Source organism: Dipodomys ordii, unplaced genomic scaffold (genome assembly GCF_000151885.1).
Source record: "Dipodomys ordii isolate 6190 unplaced genomic scaffold, Dord_2.0 Scaffold49, whole genome shotgun sequence".
Taxonomy (NCBI): domain Eukaryota; kingdom Metazoa; phylum Chordata; class Mammalia; order Rodentia; family Heteromyidae; genus Dipodomys; species Dipodomys ordii.
The window spans coordinates 7082494-7102906 of record NW_012267265.1 but is presented as its reverse complement, the minus strand read 5'-3'; the positions used below and the strand labels follow the sequence as shown (position 1 = coordinate 7102906).

The 20413-nt window shown below is 38.0% G+C and overlaps 1 protein-coding gene across 1 annotated transcript in view; it reads right to left on the bottom strand.

The window, feature by feature from the left end:
* The window catches only part of Fras1 (Fraser extracellular matrix complex subunit 1), a 452968-nt gene that overhangs the window by 284021 nt on the left and 148534 nt on the right, over window positions 1–20413 (bottom strand). The window contains exon 4 of the mRNA XM_013020100.1: window positions 5461–5568. Coding sequence (XP_012875554.1) covers window positions 5461–5568 — 108 coding nt within the window. The remainder of the gene's footprint in view (window positions 1–5460; window positions 5569–20413) is intronic.

The following is a 20413-nucleotide window of genomic DNA, read 5'->3' as shown; positions in this document are numbered from 1 at the left end:
AGTCAGGGTGAGAAAAGAAGTATATTTCCATAAGGGTGTTGTTTCCTTCTGCTGGAAGAAGATTCTGGCATGTCTATGGAGGTGGGGGGGGGGGGGGACGGGGGAGGAGGTGGAGATAGATCCTGAGCTGGCAGGTCTCATCTATCTCAGCAAGGCCTAACACAGAAAGCAAGAGGAGAGCTGAAGTTCTTAGCATTCATCTCCACCAAAGAAGCAGGGTAGCAAGATACACAGGACAGGAATTTGGAGGACGTTTAGATAGGACGTAGCACTGTCTAAAAGTATCACATACATATACTAGAGAAAGCTGGGTAAAAAAATTTTGTAATGGCTGTTATTGATGCTATTGAAAAAATGGGTCACCAATATATGTAGGAAGATCTAGTATGAACTTATGTTAACTAATAATGCATTTGCCACTGTAAACAGTCTTGAGTTATTAAATTTTTAGGGTTTGAGAGTGTAGGTCAGTGGTAGAACAATACCTAGCATGTACAAGGCTCTGAGTGTGATCCTAAGCAGATAGATAGATAGATAGATAGATAGATAGATAGATAGATAGATAGATAGATAGATAGATAGATAGATAGATAGATAGATAGATAGAATATATAGATAGATAGATAGATAGAATATATTATATAGTTATATATTGTATATAGTTTTTTGTGTGTAAAGATAAGCATGCATACAACAATATGCAAAGAGAGAGGATAAGCAGAATGCTCTCTTTGGCCTCTAGTAATTCTCCTGTTAGATCCTCTTACCATATTATAAAATACCTTAGAGTTCCCTCAAGTCTAGAAGTATAGCAGACAAGCAATGAGTGATTCTGATCAAAAATGAGTGCAGACCCTGCATTAACCTGAAAGACAAGATACATCCACAGGATAAAACTCTACAAAAAAAAAAAATCTGAGGGGCTGGGAAGGTGGCTCAGTGGTAGAGCGCTTGCCTTGCATGCTCGAGGCCCTGGGTTCGATTTCTCAGCACCACATAAGCAAAAAGAAAAAAGCCGGAAGTGGCGCTATGGCTCAAGTGGTAGAGTGCTAGCCTTGAGCTGAAGAGCTGAGGGACAGTGCCCAGGCCCAGAGTTCAGGCCCCACGACCGGACCCAAAAAAAAAAAAGTCTGAACAGTAGAATGGGGGAATGGTGTGTGTGTGTGCATGTGAATGTTTCCTTCATTATTTTTGGTTGCTTCCATTAAAAAAAAAAACCAGCATACCTACAAAAGCATTTTGAGCCCACCACCCATTACAGCGGACAGAAAATAGGACTAAAATTGTACTGCTGTTATTCCACTACACAGACCAAAATACCAATACCAGCAATCAGCAAGTTCTAATCTGCTTTGAGAAGGAACATAATTTAAATAAAATAAGATTTTATACATTACCAGGCAATGCAACATTAATGACTCTTCAAAAGAGTGCCCTCTGAACCGAAAGGAAAAAACTACACTTTAATTTCCACCAAGATGGCAATACAAAATACATTAGCATAATTCCCACTAAAAATTTCATGCAGACAGGAAATGAGACAATCGAGTTGTTCACACTCTATCCTGGAAGGCAGAAAGCAAGGAATCGAAGCAGGTAGAATGGAAAACTTCAAGGGATAGTATATACCTCTAACCTACATTTTGGATTTATTATGTAAATTTTCATTTAGTCCTCAGAAAACTCAACTCCGTAATATTTCTTATTTGTGAGTGGCAATGGAGTGAGGGAGAGAATGCTCTCAATTTGGGTCTATCTATTGAACTTGAGTATATGAGGGAGATGAGCTAAAGGAGTAACAAAGGATAGTGCAGGCAGGTCCCTAGAGAATGAGAAGTAGAGAACTCTTGCCACCTAACCACACACGGTTAGCCCGCATGGCTTGGTGAGCTAGGAGTTGCACAGAACACGCAGACTACTATCCCTCCAGGCTTTTCACAGAGCATCGGAAAGTGGGTGCAGACACAAGACCTAGACACTGCACGGGACCTAGTGAGATGGTTTGTGTAGGTTCTAGAAGAACCAACTAGCAATAATAATACGATACTGTGATTCTGGAGCACTCTGAATACTGCAGTAGTGTAGTTATGCCAACAGATAACTGAAAGGGCAGATATATACTATGTTTTTCCCTATATGCCCATACTTATGATAAAATTTCATGTATAAATTAGGCACAGAAGGACATTAACAATATTAGCTAATAAATAAAACAATTATAATAATATGTGGGAACATATATGAGTGATCACTCTATCTCAAAACATCCTACTGTATCAATTTAAGAATCCCAACATTCTTTTTTTCTATATTAAGTCAAAACCTTTCATGTTTTCAGTTAAAGGAAGTACTGTTGGCCTCTTTTTGTTATATCTCAATTTCTAACATCACCACTCTTTTGCTTTAAAGTAACTATCAGGTAAAATAAGGGTAATTGAAACACAAATAGTCAATCTGATAACCAAGATGGCACTAAGTGAGCAATAGGAAGGTAGCATACACAGTGAGGATACACTGCACAGAAAGATAATTCAAGTGCGGAAAGGATGGAGTAAAAGAGTACAAGATTTCATCACACAACTCACAATGCCTCATAATTTAAAACATGAATTATTTATTTAGGCGATTCTCCAGTTAATATTTTCAGACTGTGGTTGACAAAGGAAAACAGTGGATAAGGGGGAACTAAAATATTAAGTATATACTAAAGTGTATGTGTGTTCATGAGTAATATATGTGTGTGTGTTCATAAGTAATAGATATGTATATATCAGTTGTACATATGTAGTTTAATTCTCACAACTGCACTAAGGACTATTTTCCAGTCACTCTCATATTCATCTGGATATTTTGGTTTCTTTCCTACCATGTATTAGGCGTCATTCTGGACAAAGTTAATGTCCACAAAAAGGACCAGTCCTACCTTCTTTCTTGTATATCCTTGACCATGTAAGGCATCCTTACCTTCTCTTCTCTTGACAGCCTGTGGAGCTGGTCACCCTTGGAGTCCACTCATACTCTAAACTGCTGTTGCTGGAAACCTTTACCTCTCTGAACCTGAGCCTCTCAGAGTTTAGTCTAGCTTACTCACTTTACTTCCACCACTTATTTCCTTTGGAGAGATCTGGGAGCCCTTCTTTTGCTGGCAGTGACTCGGCTTCCTGTTGGACACACTTTCTTTTGACATTAGCACTGACACCCATCACTTCCCACATTTCTACTCATTCTCTTCATTAGCACAAGTCCTAGATAGCCAAAAATTCAAGTCCTGGATCTCTGCAACCATTTGTCTTTTCCTCTTTCACACTTGATTGACACAAATGGTTGAGAATACCTCCCACAAATGCTTTGCCTGACCCTGCTCAATCCCTTTCTCCCCTCAGATCTTAACATTCTGCATTCTCATACTCCCAATGACATTTAAAAGTCTTCACAGAGAAGAGTGAGAGAAAAATCTGCACAAGACCATTGGAAGTCCCATATGGTCTATATCACAACTACACAATGATCATTGAAGTGTGAAAACAGCTAGGATAATACTAAACAAACGAGTTTAATAAACTTAATTTATAGATACTGAACAATGATTTGATATAATATTCACAGAATATTCATCTTGGGGTTTTGTCAACCACTTATTGTTGTTCAGTTTGGTTTTTGTTTTGTGGGGGACAGAGTTTTACTATGTAGCCCAGGCTGACCTAGAAATCTTGATCCTCTGGACTGAGCCTCTCAAGTTCTGGGATTGCAGGCATGTACCAGCATGCTTGGCTAAAAACCAATCTTAGTTCAAGGGCCATACAAAAATAAGGTGCAGGCAAGATTTAGTCCGTTGACAGATGGTATAAGTGCATTCCCTTGATGGCTAAAGATGTTGAATATTTATTCAGGTTTTTACTGGCCATTTGTGCTTCTTCATTAAAAAGTTTCTGTTCAGTTCATTTGGATTGTTTGCTATTTTAGTGTGTAAGACTGTAGTTTTTATGTATTATCAATCCCCTGTGAGATGAATAACTGGCAAAGATTTTTCTCCTATTCTATGGAAATGTCAAAATGAAGGCCATTTCTTTGGACAATTAATATATGCTAAATAAAAATAAATAAATAACAACTTTTGATTACTCAATGAAAGCTATAGCTTGTACTGCTTAATTCAGGATTGTTTTGTGATACAAAAAGTTTTCATGTGAAGTGGAGAAGGATTCATGATTCTCACACCACTACTGAGATTCACCAACCAAAGAGGGAATTGGGGGGATATTTATGACAGAATGTCAGCAAACTTTTGTACTCCCACTCCTCTTCTCAGAAATATTACCAGGTTGAAACTTAGGAATTCCCTTTTAAAAATATAGTTTCACTCTAATGTTAAAAAAAATCAGAACTTGATATCATAAAGACTCAAGATTAATTATTTGGGCTAAGGGAAGACATTAGAAAAATAAATGATGCTTGAGAAATTGACAGAATGGTTTTTAAAGAAAAAAATGGGTCTTCTTTAGGGAGTTAAAAAAATATTAACTTCTTTTTCTATGTGTGCCATTCCTGGAGCTCGAAAACAAGGAGTAGGCGCTGTCCCTACGCTTTTGTGCTCAAAAGTTAGTGCTCTTTACCGCTTAAACTACAACTGTACTTCTGACTTTTTGGTTAATTGGAGGTAAGAGTCTCATGGGCTTTCCAGCCCAGGCTGGCTTTGGGCTAAGATCCTCGGATCTCAGGATCCTAGGTGTGAGCCACCAGCACCCCAATAAATTTTTAATTTTTTAAAACTAGATTGGCTTTAAATAGAAAAGCCATCATCTAGGAAACAAATTATTCTAACAGACTAAAAGTATAAAATGTGTTTTCTAACTTTTAAACAAAAGTTAGAAAAAAATAGAACACATTTAACAGAAGGGAAAGGAGAAAGTATCATTCATAGACTTGGTCAATAACAAGGAGACTCTCAAGTCAAACACTCTGCTTTCCCTGCAGAGCCTACTAGCAGCACTGCAACCCCAACCCCAGCAGCAGACTAAAGTGATCATATTCAAGAAGTCAGTGCTGACATTCGTTCCACTCAATGGTGTATAAATGTCATGACTGCTTCAATAGGTTTCGTATTGGTCAGATTCAATGTAAAAATCTCTGAGCAGCATTTATTAAGTATACAATCAAGAATTGTGAATAATTGCTTAAAGTCCCCAACCTCACTGTTTCCACCCGTAAAGTGGGAACAAAGGCACTAACTCTCTATCATGCTATGAGACAAATAATAATAAAAATATGTTACCAAGTCCTGGCTCCAGAATAAGGCTCATTTAAAGAAAACTAAGACTTTCTTAGTTTAAAATAAAATTTTCTATTGTATTTTATGAAGCTCCCAACTAGAGATTTGGATAAATGTTAGAAATAGATCATCAAAAATATCGAAACCCCTGACCTTCCCCTGACCATACCAATGCATTTGGGATACCATACCTTCTCAAAGGTACACTGAGGGTTCCTACAAACAACAGGTTTGCAGATAACCACATCACCATGGCAACGGCAGTTCTGGCATGAATCAGGCTTCCAAGTTGTGGCATCCTGAAAAGAAGCATACGCTCTGCATTAGAAACAATGAGTCAAGGTCTGAGCTCACAAAAGCAGCATCTGCAACAGTCCCATCTCCTGGACAATTAAAAGGCAAAGGAAAGTCACAGGCACACTACACACAGCACTCCCTGGACACAGATAAAACCCCAAGTGGCAACAAAAGCAGTATAATCCATTTCATAACAGTCAACCCACGTAGTCAAAGACAAGGGCATTCAGCAGAGAGCTGTCAATACCCAGAGTAAAACCCATCGATTGGCCTGAAACCTCAGGAGGACACACTACTCCCTGCCTTGAAGTTTCATTTTGCTTTTAACTAGCAGAGACCATCTGAGCAGGTTTAAAGGCAAATCACACTTTAACTAGCACTAACCAGCATCCAAAAGGCAGTCCTTGCCACTAGGTACAAAAAGCATAGCAGATTTGACTCTACAGCTCTCTGCAAGCTACATATCCTAACACAAAGAATGGAGAGAATTAAATAGTGCAGTTTTATAGAAGCTCCACCAACACCTCTGCATCGAGTGGCTCTGGTATGCTCAGCTGCATGCTGGACATACTGAATCCTAATGAAGCTACCATTTCTAAGGAACTGACAAATTATTCTGCATCCTGAACAAAAGGGAATTCAATAAACACAAATTGATAACATCATGTCATCATTCAATAAATTGGAAAGGAAAATAACGCCAAGAACAGAAAAGGGAATCTGGATTTAATTAAAAGGCTTAGAAAATTCTTTCCTATTTCTCACCTTCCATCGTACTACATCCTGATTTCAATAGTGCCCATTTTGAAGTAACTTTGAGCCCAGCTCCTTCACCCACTGAGCTGATCACCATGTCTAGCCATTGAAAGGTTGCTTTGATGACTCTGCATTGAAGTCATAAGGATACTCCAAGCTGCACTGCAATTTCCTAACACATGTTCCTATTCTACTTCTTAGTTTCACAACTGCCACTAATGCTGTTGGGCTGAGGTTTAAGCATTATATCTCTTTAAGAATACTATCTTTGTTATTCTTGGTTTAGAACTAATCTGTGGCTTGTGTTTACCTCAAATTGGGATAACATACAAACCCTCTAACCTGGCCCTCCCGTATTTTTCTAGGCTTGCTGAATCTCATAGTCCTGAGACTTTAATCAATCTACAACAATTTGGTGAAGACACTGGTTGGGCCCTCTGAGCTGGCCCCTCACATCTCATTCTCCTCTTTGAACCTTTATACTGCCCTATGTGGCAAAGCAATATCATCCTCTAAGCTTCCATTTTGCATAATAGTTTCCAACCATTAGTCCCCACTTGGATGTAGCTTCAGTTCTCTGTTACTCCACCATGTCCTGAGTACACTGCCACACCTTACTGTGCTCATTAAGTCCCTGTTATCCTTGCCAAACCAAACTATAAATTCCCTATAGCATGAACTGTCCTTGGCCTGACACATGGTAGAGGCTTACAAGAACAGGCATTAATCTAGCCTAAATTGCTTACTTAAGGCTTTTATCTCCTTCTTAGACTTTTGAATTGTGGTTCTCCATAGTCAACCTACTAAACATGCTACTAAATACTTTAGGGAGAAATATGAGAAGTTTCTAACTCCCAAAAACTCATCAAAACACCAGCACTGACTTGAGCTTGGGTGGGCTGGAAAACATAGATGCTGACAACAGGTGCTTTCACATATGACAGTAATTTCATTTGCCAGCTGGCTAGGCTACAGTACCTCTTTATTTGCTCAAACATTATTCTATACAATTCTTTCAAGGTACAAGCAGTCCTTGCCTTACAATTTTTTGACTTTGTGATGGGACAAAAGACACTTTGTACTTTGAATTTGTGACTCTTATCTAAAATGAGCAATAGGTAATATGGTTAGTAATATGTAATCTGTGTTAGCAAGCACCAGTTTCCAATCTCACACAGAGGTAAACACAAAAGTAAACACCATTGTGCCCACTGTTGCTAGGATGCCCCTTAGGGTAGGTGTATTAAATGCATTTTTGATCTATGATGGATCAGGATATAACTCCACTGAAAATTGAAGAACACCTGCATTTTCTTGATGAGATCGACATGTACCATTAACTGACTTTTAAGTAATGGAGACTACCCTCCATAACATGAATGTGGGTCTCACCCAATCAGGTGATTGCCTCAGTTTAGTTTTCCTAGGAAGGAGAGTTTTGCCTCAAGACTGTAACATGGAAATACTATTTTAAGTTTTCAGTCTGCTGGCCTGCCTTATGAATTTTGAACTTGCCACTTCCAACAGTTGCATGACCTAATTCTTCAAAATCAATCTATCTCTATAGCTCCATGTCTCTCTCTGTGTATATCTATCTCTTCATCTGTCTGTGTCTGTCTCTGTCTCTGTCTCTCTCTTATTGTCTGTCTTATAAGTTCTGTTTCTCTGAAGAGCCAGGCCAACACTGGTACAGATCTATATTAGTATGCACAACATTCTCAAGCAAAAAGTTAAGTCATCCTTCCTCTCGGTCAAGAAAAGAAAAATTCACAGCCTCTTAGGAAATGTGCTTCAAAACAAGAAATTTTCCAAAGTCATTTAAGAAATATAAAATATATCTGAAGTGAGATTACATTTCTACTATCTGACTGACAAATTCTCAATCAAAGCAAATGAGTATGAGAATCTGGAATGGAATAGTTCTGGTTTTCTTTTTATTGTTATAGCTCATTCTTCAAAATTGGCAATATGTGACAAGCACAATCCACACTTAACCTAAAGAGAAATGATATGAAGGAGAGGAAAACCAAATTTCATTTCCGGGCATAATGTAATATGTTTCCTGCTGATTTTAAGAAAACAATTTCAGCTTGAGGATAAAGATTAAATAAAAATGAGAATTTCAGAAAGCCAGTAGCTATCATTTATTGATCATATGTCTTAGCCAATTACTCTTGAAGCAGGAAGTGCTGATCACAGGGTTAGTTTGGGGATAGCAGAAGGGTGTCTTACCCCTGCCTGCCATCATCTGGGAAGCCTGGGAAATTAGCTACATGTCACAATGCTGTACCAAGCATTTGCCTGTTTGACAGCCCCATGAAATCAGCACTATTGTTATTATAAATTTGTTCAATTTGTCCCAATTACTGCTTTTCTTGTAAGTTCTAATAAGTCAGGCTCTGGAGACCTTAGGTACCATAAAAACTGGATATGGGTCCTGCAGTCACCATTTATTAACTGTACATCGGATTTTGAATTGCAGTACCTGTGCCCAGGTTCCTTATCTAGGAAATAAGGAGACTAAGTTAACATGGAAACAGTTAGTGAAAGACTCACACGAGATGTTATATTTAAAGATATATAAACAGTGTCTGGCACATACTATGGGACCATTAAGTATATGTTTCTTAACCTAAGAGGGTGAAGTGCTTACTTAATTGGATCTCTGGCATTCAACATTGCTGCAGAAGGGAGGGATGAGGGGGCTTTTGTTGGTTTTTATTTTTTAATCTATTTTGGTAATTAGAGAAATCTATCTCACTGAGTTGATGGGAGGATGAACCTAAGTCTTCTTGAACTCCACTAGACTTAGCTTACTAAACTCTAAATGAAACCTTCTAAGAACAAAGAAAAATTTTTATTTCCATTCACAAAAGCATAATTTCACTTTATATTCATTTGAAGGTCAATTTTATCTGGTGCTTGGCTGTCTTGTTACTCTGTGCACAGCTGTCTTCCCAGGAGATGATGACTCTTGAGAAAGGGGGTCTCTTTCATTCCTGTTTATAGATCCCTTACCCTAGATGAGTTTCTACTGTCTGTTGGTTGAAAAACTGAATGAACAACCCTTAGTGCCTGCTTACTTCCTGAAAATTCTATCCTTGTGAATTTGCATTCCAATTAAGCTGTGAAAGCCTCCAGAAAAAATCTCTATAATGTCCAATGTTACTACTTCACTGGTGTCTTTTCATCTATGTATTCAACGTATCAAGAAAAATTCCTTATTTCAATGTTCTGAGAGAGATAAATAATTTCTAGTTAATTTTAAATAAAATGACCTTTCCCACAGCCTAGATAGATGTATTTTTGAGGTCTAGCTTTACAAATGAATTTCTATGGCATCATAAAATTGCTTTATGAAAGTAGGAATACTAGATATCCTCAATAGCTAAAACTTTGGATAAAGCTATAAAATCTGAAGAAATAACATTGTAAAGTAAGTTTTACATATTTTCTATGTTACTACTGTAATTCCATTGTTTTATAGTCCTCTTTTAATCTGACATTCTGCAGAAGAAACACCCTTAAAGTATCTTTTCTTGACTACAATTAGAGGATGAGACCATGACAAACCTGCAAAGCAAGGAAAAAATGACCTGTATAAATAGAATGAATTTTTAATAATATATGAATGAAAGCTTCTTGCAGATAGTAGACTGCCCCCTATCCCCAAATACTTAAATTAAAAAGGAGATAGATTTTTTTTTAAACTTGATAACTTAGGTAGCTATTAAACATTGATTAGTGCTATATTTAAGCAATGACTATAACTCTCATCAGGAGTCAACTTTGGGGTTTTTTTTAGAGGGAAGTATACAGTATTCTAAATAGCATTATACTGTCAACAGGAATTTTCTTTCATCTGAATGGTACAATAATCCTACTTAAATTGTTGATTAATTCATCTCATTTTTTAAAAATTCCCTCGGCTTTTTAAAATAAAAAATAAATAAAAAAGGAATAAAGCTCCCTGCAAGCTGTGCTTTCAAGTTATAAAACAGCCTATGTAAAATATAGTGATTGTGTAATTAAAATTATATCTATGTAAGTAGAAACAACGCATGGAATTACATAAACTAGTAAGTGAAGTGTGCTCATTCCAGAGTATACGGTAAATATGCTTTTTTGCTTTTTCCTTATCTATATCTTCTATTTTTCAATAACAAAAATAGGCAACTGTGTGATTTTGCAACATTACTTTTAAAATATAAGATAGGAGAATGGAAAATATGGGTTACTTTTTTTCTGGTTACTGTATACTCAGGTTCATTCCAGCTTTAGAGCTGAACTAGCCTGGGTTGAGGGATTTAAATCAGCCATTTACAAAATACCTAACAACTGGGTACCAGTGGCTTACACCTATAATTCTAGCTTCACAGGAGGCTGAGATCTGCAGATCATGGTTTGAAGCCAGCCCAGGCAGAAAAGTCCAAGTGAGACGCTTATCTCTAACAAACTATTCAAAAAAAGCGAAAGTGGCGCTGTAGCACAAGTGGTAGAGCACTAGACTTAAGTACAAAGAGACTCAGAGACAGAGACTAAGCCCCCAGTTTAAGCCCCAGGATTGGGGGAAAAAACAAACAAAAACAACCCTAACAATGGATGATTTACCTGAACTTCCAGAGCTATCCCAAACCTTCTGTATTCAGTAAAAGTTTAAAAATTAACTGTACTCTCTTCTTGCCCTTCAAAACAATGAAAGAGATGTAATACTCAACTGGGACTCATGTCTTTATTTGTGGAGGTTCATTTTCCTGACAAGTCTGGTTTTCAAGAAAGATAATCCATTAAAAAAAAGGGTTCTTTGACCCAGCTCCAGTTCAGGCACAGAAATAATGGTCCTTGTTTTTCAAGAAACCATAAAGAAACAAATCAATAACTTTCATAAGGTTATTTTAGAGTGCAATTCTTTTCCCAAGTGCCCATACACAGACAGCTTAGACAAACAGTACCTTTTTCATCTGGTCTCATTTTAAAGTTCATAGAAAGCTCCTCATTCAGCCCCAAATAACAAAGAGGAGAAAGCACATGTTGTCAAGAAAAGGTATGAGATTTTGTATTTACTCTCAGAAGAAATAAATACAAGTTAATGCCACCAAGAAAAAGTGAAAATCGCGAGCCACTTCTCGTTTTTGAGAGCTATTTCAAAGGATCGCTCTGTATAATACCTGCTTATGGCGATTCTTGTTTTACACATCAGGGACCAAAGTAGTTTCTCATTTCAGAAACCTGGAATGATTCTCTTGTACCTGATCTCCTCCAGCTGTCTCAAGACAATAAACCTGAAGGTATTCACTGTAAGAATATCAGCTGGGATATAGAAGCAACACCATGATTTACAGATTGAAAGATAGCTGCTAGATATCACCACAAATACCTTTGCTCAAGACATCCTGAAGAACACTGCAAACTAACATCTTGCCATACAGATGTGTTAGAAGAGTGCAACACAAGCATTAAGGAAGGCCAAGGGAAAGAGAAGGAACAAGCTACCTCCAAGAGTTAGCACATCCCTGGAAAGACTTGGAAAAAAATATATTAAGTGAAGTAAGCCAGGCCTAAAGAAACATAGGTCCCATGGTTTCCCTTATTTGCAATAACTAGTATATGTCTGGGATAAGCAGTAAACGTCAAAAAGTTATGTACATATGAACATATAAGATGATGTTAAGCAAAATGAACCCGAAGATAGGAACACAAGTGTTTTTTTTTCTTGCTTGCTATTGTTCCTAATGTATTTATAATGTATCATGTGATTTTTTTTGTTTCTTTGTATGTTCCTCCCATACGGTACAACTCCAGTTTTCACTGTATTTGATGTCGGTGCCCTGCATCTTGTATATACACTTCTCTAATTTGGGGATGGGAAGGGAAAAAACAAAATGCTTAAATAGGGATACAGCCTGACCCATTGTAACAATGAGATGTACAAGACACTATGTTGAAAATGAACTTTACAATTTAGGAGGGGGCTGAGGGGGGGAGAGTGCAGTTGTGGAGGTGGGAGGGAAGGGATGGTAGGGGAAAAACAGAGGAGACAACAATGCTCGACAGGAAATGTACTCATTACCTTGCTCATGTAACTGTAACCCCTCTGTACAGTATTTTTACAATAAAAAAGTGTTTTTTTTTAAGTTAGCCCATCCCAAGTTCTCCACACACTCATGATTCTTCATTACATTCCAAGACCAAGACATTATGATATTCCTTGTGTTTATAAATTAGGAAATACAGAGTGGAACAATTGTGTGAAATGCACAGTGTCTGGCTGGTAATACATGGATCTGAGAGTCAAGTCTATCCCTTTTTAATTTTTTTAAAATTGTATTTTCTTGTAAAGGTGCTGTACAGAGGGGTTACAGTTACATGAGTAAGGTAATGAGTACATTTCTTGTCAAACATTGCTACCCCTCCTTTGCTCCCTTTTTAATTTTTTTTAAAGTTTTTCTCTTGTGCTGTTATGAAACTTCATTAACAATGCGTTAATGGTACAGCAGTCCTGCCATTTTAAATCACTCTTACTTCTAATCTCCAACTTTAAGAGATTAACAACACATGTCCCAGGGCAGGGTTGCCTCCATTTTCAATGGATGCACAGGACTGTTGAGTGGTAAATGAGCTGATGGATGAATGATCCAAGCTCTCTCATCTGACTTCCACATAACTCCAGGTCCCAGACTAAATACCGCTTCCTCAGGAAAGCCTTCTCTGCTTTTCAGCCAAGGCTCCTGCCTCATGTTCCCAAAGCTCCTCCTACATTCCAAAGACAGATGTATTTTCCCAGTTTTGTTGAGCTCAGGAAGTAAATGAGAAGGAAGAGTTCACCTTCTAGGATCCACATTCTTTGGCACTTTATCTTTTGTTTTTCCTTTTAAAACCTCATAGAAAGCCAAGCACTGTGGAACTAAGATGGGGAGAATCCTGGTTCCAAGCTAGCCTGCGTCAAAACTTCATGAGACCCCTGCATCTCAACAACAACAACAAAAAAGGCTGGGCGTGTTATTCCAGCTGTAGTGCAAAGTATAAATAGGAAAATCATGTCCAGATTAGCAGAGCCAAAAGGAGATACACCATCTCAAAAATAACCAGTCGATTAGGGATGGTGGTATAGCTCAGATGGTAGAGTGCCTCACTAGCAAGTACAAAGCCCTGATTCACACTCTAGTTTTGCAAAAATCAATGAATGAATGAGTAAATTAAAAAAAATCCCCTTAGCATAGATTTTTATCTTCCTTCCTTCCTTCCTTCCTTCCTTTCTTCCTTCCTTCCTTCCTTCCTTCCTTCCTTCCTTCCATCCTTTCTTTCTTTCTTTCCTTCTTTTTTTCTTCTTTATGTCGGTCATGGGGCCTGAACTCTGGGCCTGGGCGTTGTCCATCAGCTCTTCAGCTCAAGGCTAGCGCTCTACCACTTGAGCCACAGCACCACTTCTGGATTTTTCTACTTATGAGGTGCCGAGAAATTAAAGTCAGGGCCTCATACATGCAAGGCAAGCACTCTACCACAAGCCACCTTCCCAGCCCTCATCATTTCATTTTTAAAGGTGAGAAAAAATGGTTTGGAGAGCCCAGGTAATATCCCCAAAGCTCATATGTAAAGGTACCTACATTTGAACTAGTTCATTCATTTGACTCTCAAACTTCTATTTCCCACCACATTATCTCTGTACACCCAGTTTTTTTTCTACAAACATGTAATCTAGTCCTAGCTCAAGGAATGTGCTGATATAGTAAACTAGTAACCTGGGGTTCAAATACCAATTCAACTACTTCCCAGCTTTAGGATGCTGGATAAATTAATTCACTTTTCTAGTTGTTGGCTTTTCTAGAGTATCTGTTTCCCAGTGAGTAAACTAAGGTAAGAGAGGGCCAATCAAGGCACTGTCAGGGTGAAATAAACTAATATCTTTAAAACAATGACTCACTTGTCCATAGGAAGCATTTAATCAGCATTAGGTAGGAACTTGGTCAAGTGCTCCAACCTTAACCTGTTGGTCATGGTATTTTCTAGGACAGAAAGATAGTTGTAGCATTCAGAACTACAGCCATTCCCTCCTGGAATCTCCAGTGACCAAGATAGAAATTTAATTTCTCATGTCTTAATTATTTACACAATGTTCTACTATCAAATGTTGTGGAAACTATATTCCTAGAGTTGCAAAATATATGGAGAAAAAAAGGAATTCTTTAAAATACAGAGTAAAATAAAATACCCAAGTAATGTGCTCCTCATTTCATATTCTGAAGCAACTAAAACCCAGACTTAGTTGTATGGTTCTATTTCCTACACCCAGCTTTCCATTTGTTGTATACAATCCTGTTACAGTGAACGCACGACCTAAGAGCACTCCTAAGAGAGACAAAATAACTCTCATAAATTCCTAGAGATGCCAACCACAGAAAATTTCCATTATGAATAAAAAGTCAGCCTCATATTTCCACTTTAAGTAACCCAGATTGTAGGAGATTCTACCATATCTTATGCTTGTAATTACTTTTTTTTCCATTATCAACTTAGCTCCAAAGACTTTATTTTATATTCCTAAGCCACATGAAGGGGGAAAATATTTAAACATTCATAATGTTTGCACATGAAATTAAACTATAGCTATACTATTCTCTCCCATAAAAATTATTTATTTTCTTGTCTTCCTCTTCTACTAGATCATTATCATCCATTTTATAATTAGTTTTTTACTTATCTGTCTCCCATCCCAAGAGAAAGAAAAATCTTCATATTTTTTGGCAGCTTTGTCTTCCTATAAGCACTAAAGCATTAATAAGCAGTTGACATTTGTGAATGTGTTCATGGATCGGTGGATGGGTGGATATTCACAAAAATAAAGAATTGTGAATGATTTTGCAGTATGATTGGCGAAAAGTAGAATACACAAACCACAGCACTTCATTCAACTTGCTGCCCTTTAAAAATCATGCAGCTGAAGTGGCCATATTCAATCTGCGCTAGTTGAGAGCTTGCCTTCTAGACAACATTCCAGTCAAGACCGTGGCTCTAAAGGAGCCTCTCGAATTTCTGATTGAATGTCAAATGTTTCATGAACTTTCGGTCTGTCCTCAGGCCCTAATCTTTCCTCTTTCCAAACCCTTGCAGTAAGTAGTCCTCATTGAACTGACCACATTTACTCTTACATTTGAAATACAGTGGAAATAATTAAGGAACAAAGCAAAAAATATAATAATTGAAGATGGAGCATAGTATAGACAAAGAGCACACAAACAATAGAAAAATCCCAGATTCTAGTGCAGACTCCTCCCTGTGTACCAGGATGCTCCTCCATAAGATTCAGAGATGATACATTTGGTATCATCTAAATCCCTCTAAACAGGGATTTGGACATTAAATAACTCTGAATTCAAGTGTACCTACTAACATCAACAATTCTAGAACCTTCCATGAAATGATAATACTGTCTGAACCTGTTTCCTTTTTTGGAAAAAAAAAAGGTAATATTTTCTCTAAGGGAATACTAGGAGTATCAACTAGATAACAAGCGGAGAGTCCTTATCTTGGGTTCAGCAATCCATTCTCAGTTTTGTGAACTCTGGACAAATCTCTATCACCTATATTCTCAAGGACTACAGTGTACACTTCTGCATGGGCCTGAGAAGCACTTCATCATGCCTAGATTCCTCTTCTGTGTGTATTTCACAACCAGATCCATCAATATGCAACTAATATGCAAACAAGTCAAAAGGCTGACTTTTCAATGTCCTATCCACAGACATGCTGCTTTTTAAACAAATCAAACACAAAACCTCTCAAGCCCTACTTAAAAATTTCATTACACAAGTGATATGTCTACATGTGTCCTATATGTGTGAATATATGTAGACATATGTGTATTATTGGTTTACATATAGTCAACTATAATATATTACATATATTTATATGTGACAAAATATATTTATATGTTACAAAAAAACCTTGTGAAGTAATGACCATCACTTCTGCTTTACAAAATAAGAAAATTAAAATGGTAGAGACTGTTTGGTCAATTATCTCATAAATGGCAAAGCCAAGACAAACTCAGAATTACTTATTTTCAAGGAACACACTCTTTTAATGAACAATGACACTGGTTCCAAAGAGAACAGCTCCCAACAGGTTAGAACCTCACTGATCAATAATCCCCCATCCACCTACACCCCTGCCTTTTTGCAACTGGCAAGAATTTCTGGGAAGGGAGAGAGGAAGCCAGAGATCACCAAGGGCAGCCAGGCCAGCTTCAGCAACCTTCCCCTCTCAGTAGTTTGCATAACTGTTTTTGTCTCAGGGAAACAAATGCAGTTTCTCCTCAGAAAATGTTCAAGGAATCTTTCCACAATAAAATAATAATGGTATAGTAACAAAACTGCATGGTAATAACACTGCATAATAATCACCCTCCTCATCATATCATAATCACTTATAGTTGCTTCCATTTCCATTCCTTGGGTTCACAGTATTGAATGTCTTCGAATTCCCAAGTCAAGGAAGGTGACTACATGTTATCACATATGCCTGCTCTGGAAACAGTTGCCTGAGATGTTGTGTGGAGGAGGATTCTGAAGCTCTGTCCAGGCTGGTGAAGTGGGAAGGATCACTCTTGTTGGTCTGCCAGGGGCTTAGGGTTAATCTAGGAGAGGAAGGTAGTAAAGTACTTGTACCCTGTGTTCCCACAGATTAGCTCAACATCATCTATCCAAAGGTATTATTATTACTGACATTTCATTCATAAGTTTAAGTGGAAATGTAAAGAAGGTACCTGGCTGGGCCAAAGTCAAGATGATCAGCTTCAATGATAAACTAATCATCTACGTTTTTCTTTCCTTATTTTTCCATTAAGCTACTCAACTCTTTCCAACCATGTAAATCTTTTTCAATCATAGCTCGTTTATAAAATGGGCTTCTGTTCTATATCAAGAACACCCTGGCATGGGCTACTACTGGCACATGAGCTTAGCATCTTCACCCCAAGGAACGTGGATTCCAGCCTTGCTCTACACTAAGAGGAAAATAACTGCCAGTTCTGACAGGAATGACATATTGACTAAGTACTCGGACCAACAAACCCACTCCTACAGTCAGCAAAATACACAGTGGTTATTCTCAAGCAACACAAGAATGCATGAGAGGCTTTGCTCCCCTGTGCGTCTGGAGGCCACTGGAGAGAAGCAGGTATCAAATGTCTCAGAGGAAGACTCTCCCAGGATTCCTTGTTAAATCCAGAGGCAAAACCCAGAGCAATTACACTTCTGGTACAATTACCAGCCTCACCCACTTCCCTGCCAAGTGAAGAGATTTGGCAACTGAATAATACAGCTTTCATTTTACATTTCCACTCCAATTAGCCGACAGTACTAGTCAATTGGCTGAATAAAACAAAATGCAGGGATGTTGAAAGGCCTCTGTGTGGTTTGCAGAGCTGTGCCTGGGAGAACAATGATGAGATGAAAGGGACTGAAAAGCAAATTAGGAGACCAACTGCAACAAGAGGGCGCTGCAGGGAACCCACAGGTGGCATGGATAGTTTAAATGGTGCAAGAAAGATATTTAAGCCTCACACTCATCCTGCCTACTGTTTTTGTAATGACAAGAGAATTAAATCATTGCCCTTGAATTTGTTCTACATGAAGTCTAGCTGGGACATATATTAACATCACACAGCATATACATGCAAACACAAACATTCTCCCCAGAACTTCTAGCCTCTCTCCTGTTTCCCTGCAGTCAAATTTTGCAGAGAAGTTGCTATCTGCAAGATACTGAGGGGGGTCCCCCAGCCTTTATTTGCTTTCTGTGTGTGTGTGTTTTTTTTTCTTAAAGGAGTCAGTGAGTTTCCAGGGGAGTTCACAATCTCTTTCAGTGAAATAGAATCCACACACGTGAAAAGTCTGGGAGACCATCCAGTGGACAGCAGGGGCCACAGTAACTTTAAACAATTAAACTACTAGAATCTTCTAGCTGGTGCCAGAATTCTAGGTAAATCCTGCAGGAAGTTCTAGCAGATGCCACTAGAGTCTTCACAAATTCTGGCTTGACAACTCTAATAACTAACTCTTGCAGAGCTGAGCAAAATGAACCATTGCCTCGAGCCAGGAATAGTCCAGATTGAACCCCAGCCAAGGCTCCACACCTCTGCCCTGCTAACCCATATTCCCATTCGAGATTAAAAGAGGCCATCATAGCCAAGGTAAACAACCTGGCAAAGTTCTGCCCAGCCAAGCTGTGGACAAGCCTGAGATTTCCAGCACCTTTGGGGAATGATTCCATTAAAGACAGAGCATACATAATGATTTGTTCCTTGGAATTTATGTCAAATACACTATTTCAGGCTTTATACATTTTGGGCCCCATGACTGACACCTAACAAGGAATAAAAGAGTTTTGTGACCTTGTCCTAAAGCTGGACATCAAATATAGACAGGAGAATGTATTTATTTGCAAAGCAGGATTTGCATCCTCTACTTAGTGGAGCCGAGTTAGTTCCATAGCATTATTGTTCAACACACTGGTAGTGTTGAATTACCACTCTGCAGCTAAGAGAATGGTAAGGCTGACAATGCAGTGAATGAATGAAGTCTGGAAAGGAAATACCAGTATTGGAATGAGGGTTCTTTGCAAGACATACTAAAATGTTTACTTTAAACTTAATAGGTAACTCTTAGAAATGCAGTGAATAGCATCCAGTTTAATTACTCTGCATAAAGACAGGCCATGTGCAAATTTAAACTCTCTAATACATATGCAAAAATATTCCTTCAGGTAATTTTACTTCAACTATCAACTAATCAGTACAGAAACTGTTTACCATCAAGTTAGCTTTGTGTACAGAGTTGTAATAAACATTTTTTATAGTGAAGGCAAAAAATATTAGAACACTGAATGGAGACCGCTAAACAAACTTGGTGGGGCTGAGGGTACAGCTGTGTGGTAGAGCACACACTTAGAATGTATAAAGTCCTAGTTGGTGGGAGTGGTGATGATGATTATTTTTGCTTTCTCTTTGGTCTTTTTTCTGTCTCTTGAAGTGGGGACAGAAAGGAAAGGGAAAAGGGTGAACAAATGCAGTCATGGTACTTAGCAGGCACTATGTAGAAAATGAACTGTGTAACTTGTGGGCAGGGACAGGATAGGGAAACTGAGGGAAAGCAAAAGAAAGGGTAACATTGTCCAAAGAAGAAATGTATTCAATACCTGACTAAAGAAATGGTAACCCCTTTGTACAACACCTTAGTAATAACAGTAAGATTATATTTTATTTATTTCGATTTTATTTTATTGTCAAGGTGATGTACATATGGGTTACAGTTACATAAGTAAGGTAGTACATTTCTTGTCAAACTTGTTACACCCCTCATTTTTCTCCCACTTTCCCCTTCCCTCAATCTCCGCCCCCCGAGTTGTACAGTTTATTTCCAACATATTGTCTTGTGTGTGAGTATCATTGTTGCATTGATTTTGGTACCCTGGGTACTTAATATATGTTTATCTGAATCAGAGAAGTGAAGGGGAACAACAAAATGGTGAGACAAAGGACAAAGGGCAAACCAATAAAATTATATTTAAAATAAGAATGTACAAAGTCCTGGATTTGAGCCATAGCATTCAAAAAGGGGGGACAGTGTTAAATTTTTATAATAAATTCATGTTCCCATTTTCTGAGCTAAAAGCGTAACTTCTACGTATCATTTGAATAATGAATGTATGATTTCTTAAGAAAGAAAAAGTGCTATTACTATTCTTGGAATTGACATAGCAACAAGTTGAGATGAACTTCTGAAGAAAATGGCTGGAGAGGAAGTAACTATCAGTGGATACACTAATCCCTGCCGATTAGAAGATTTACTGCCTGAACTGCTACAGTATCTCACTACTTTGATTGTTCCCTTCATACATAGAACATGAGAGACGGACTAAAGAAACTTTCTCCATCTGACTCCTGAAAAGAAATAACTTTTCTGTAACACTGAAAAATTACCACTACAGGTAAGAACAAGATTGAAGCTCTATATACAGTAGATAAGACATATTTTTTTAGAACTGCCTAGACTTGCTTCAGTGAAGCTTTGTGGGCCAATCAGTATCTGTTGC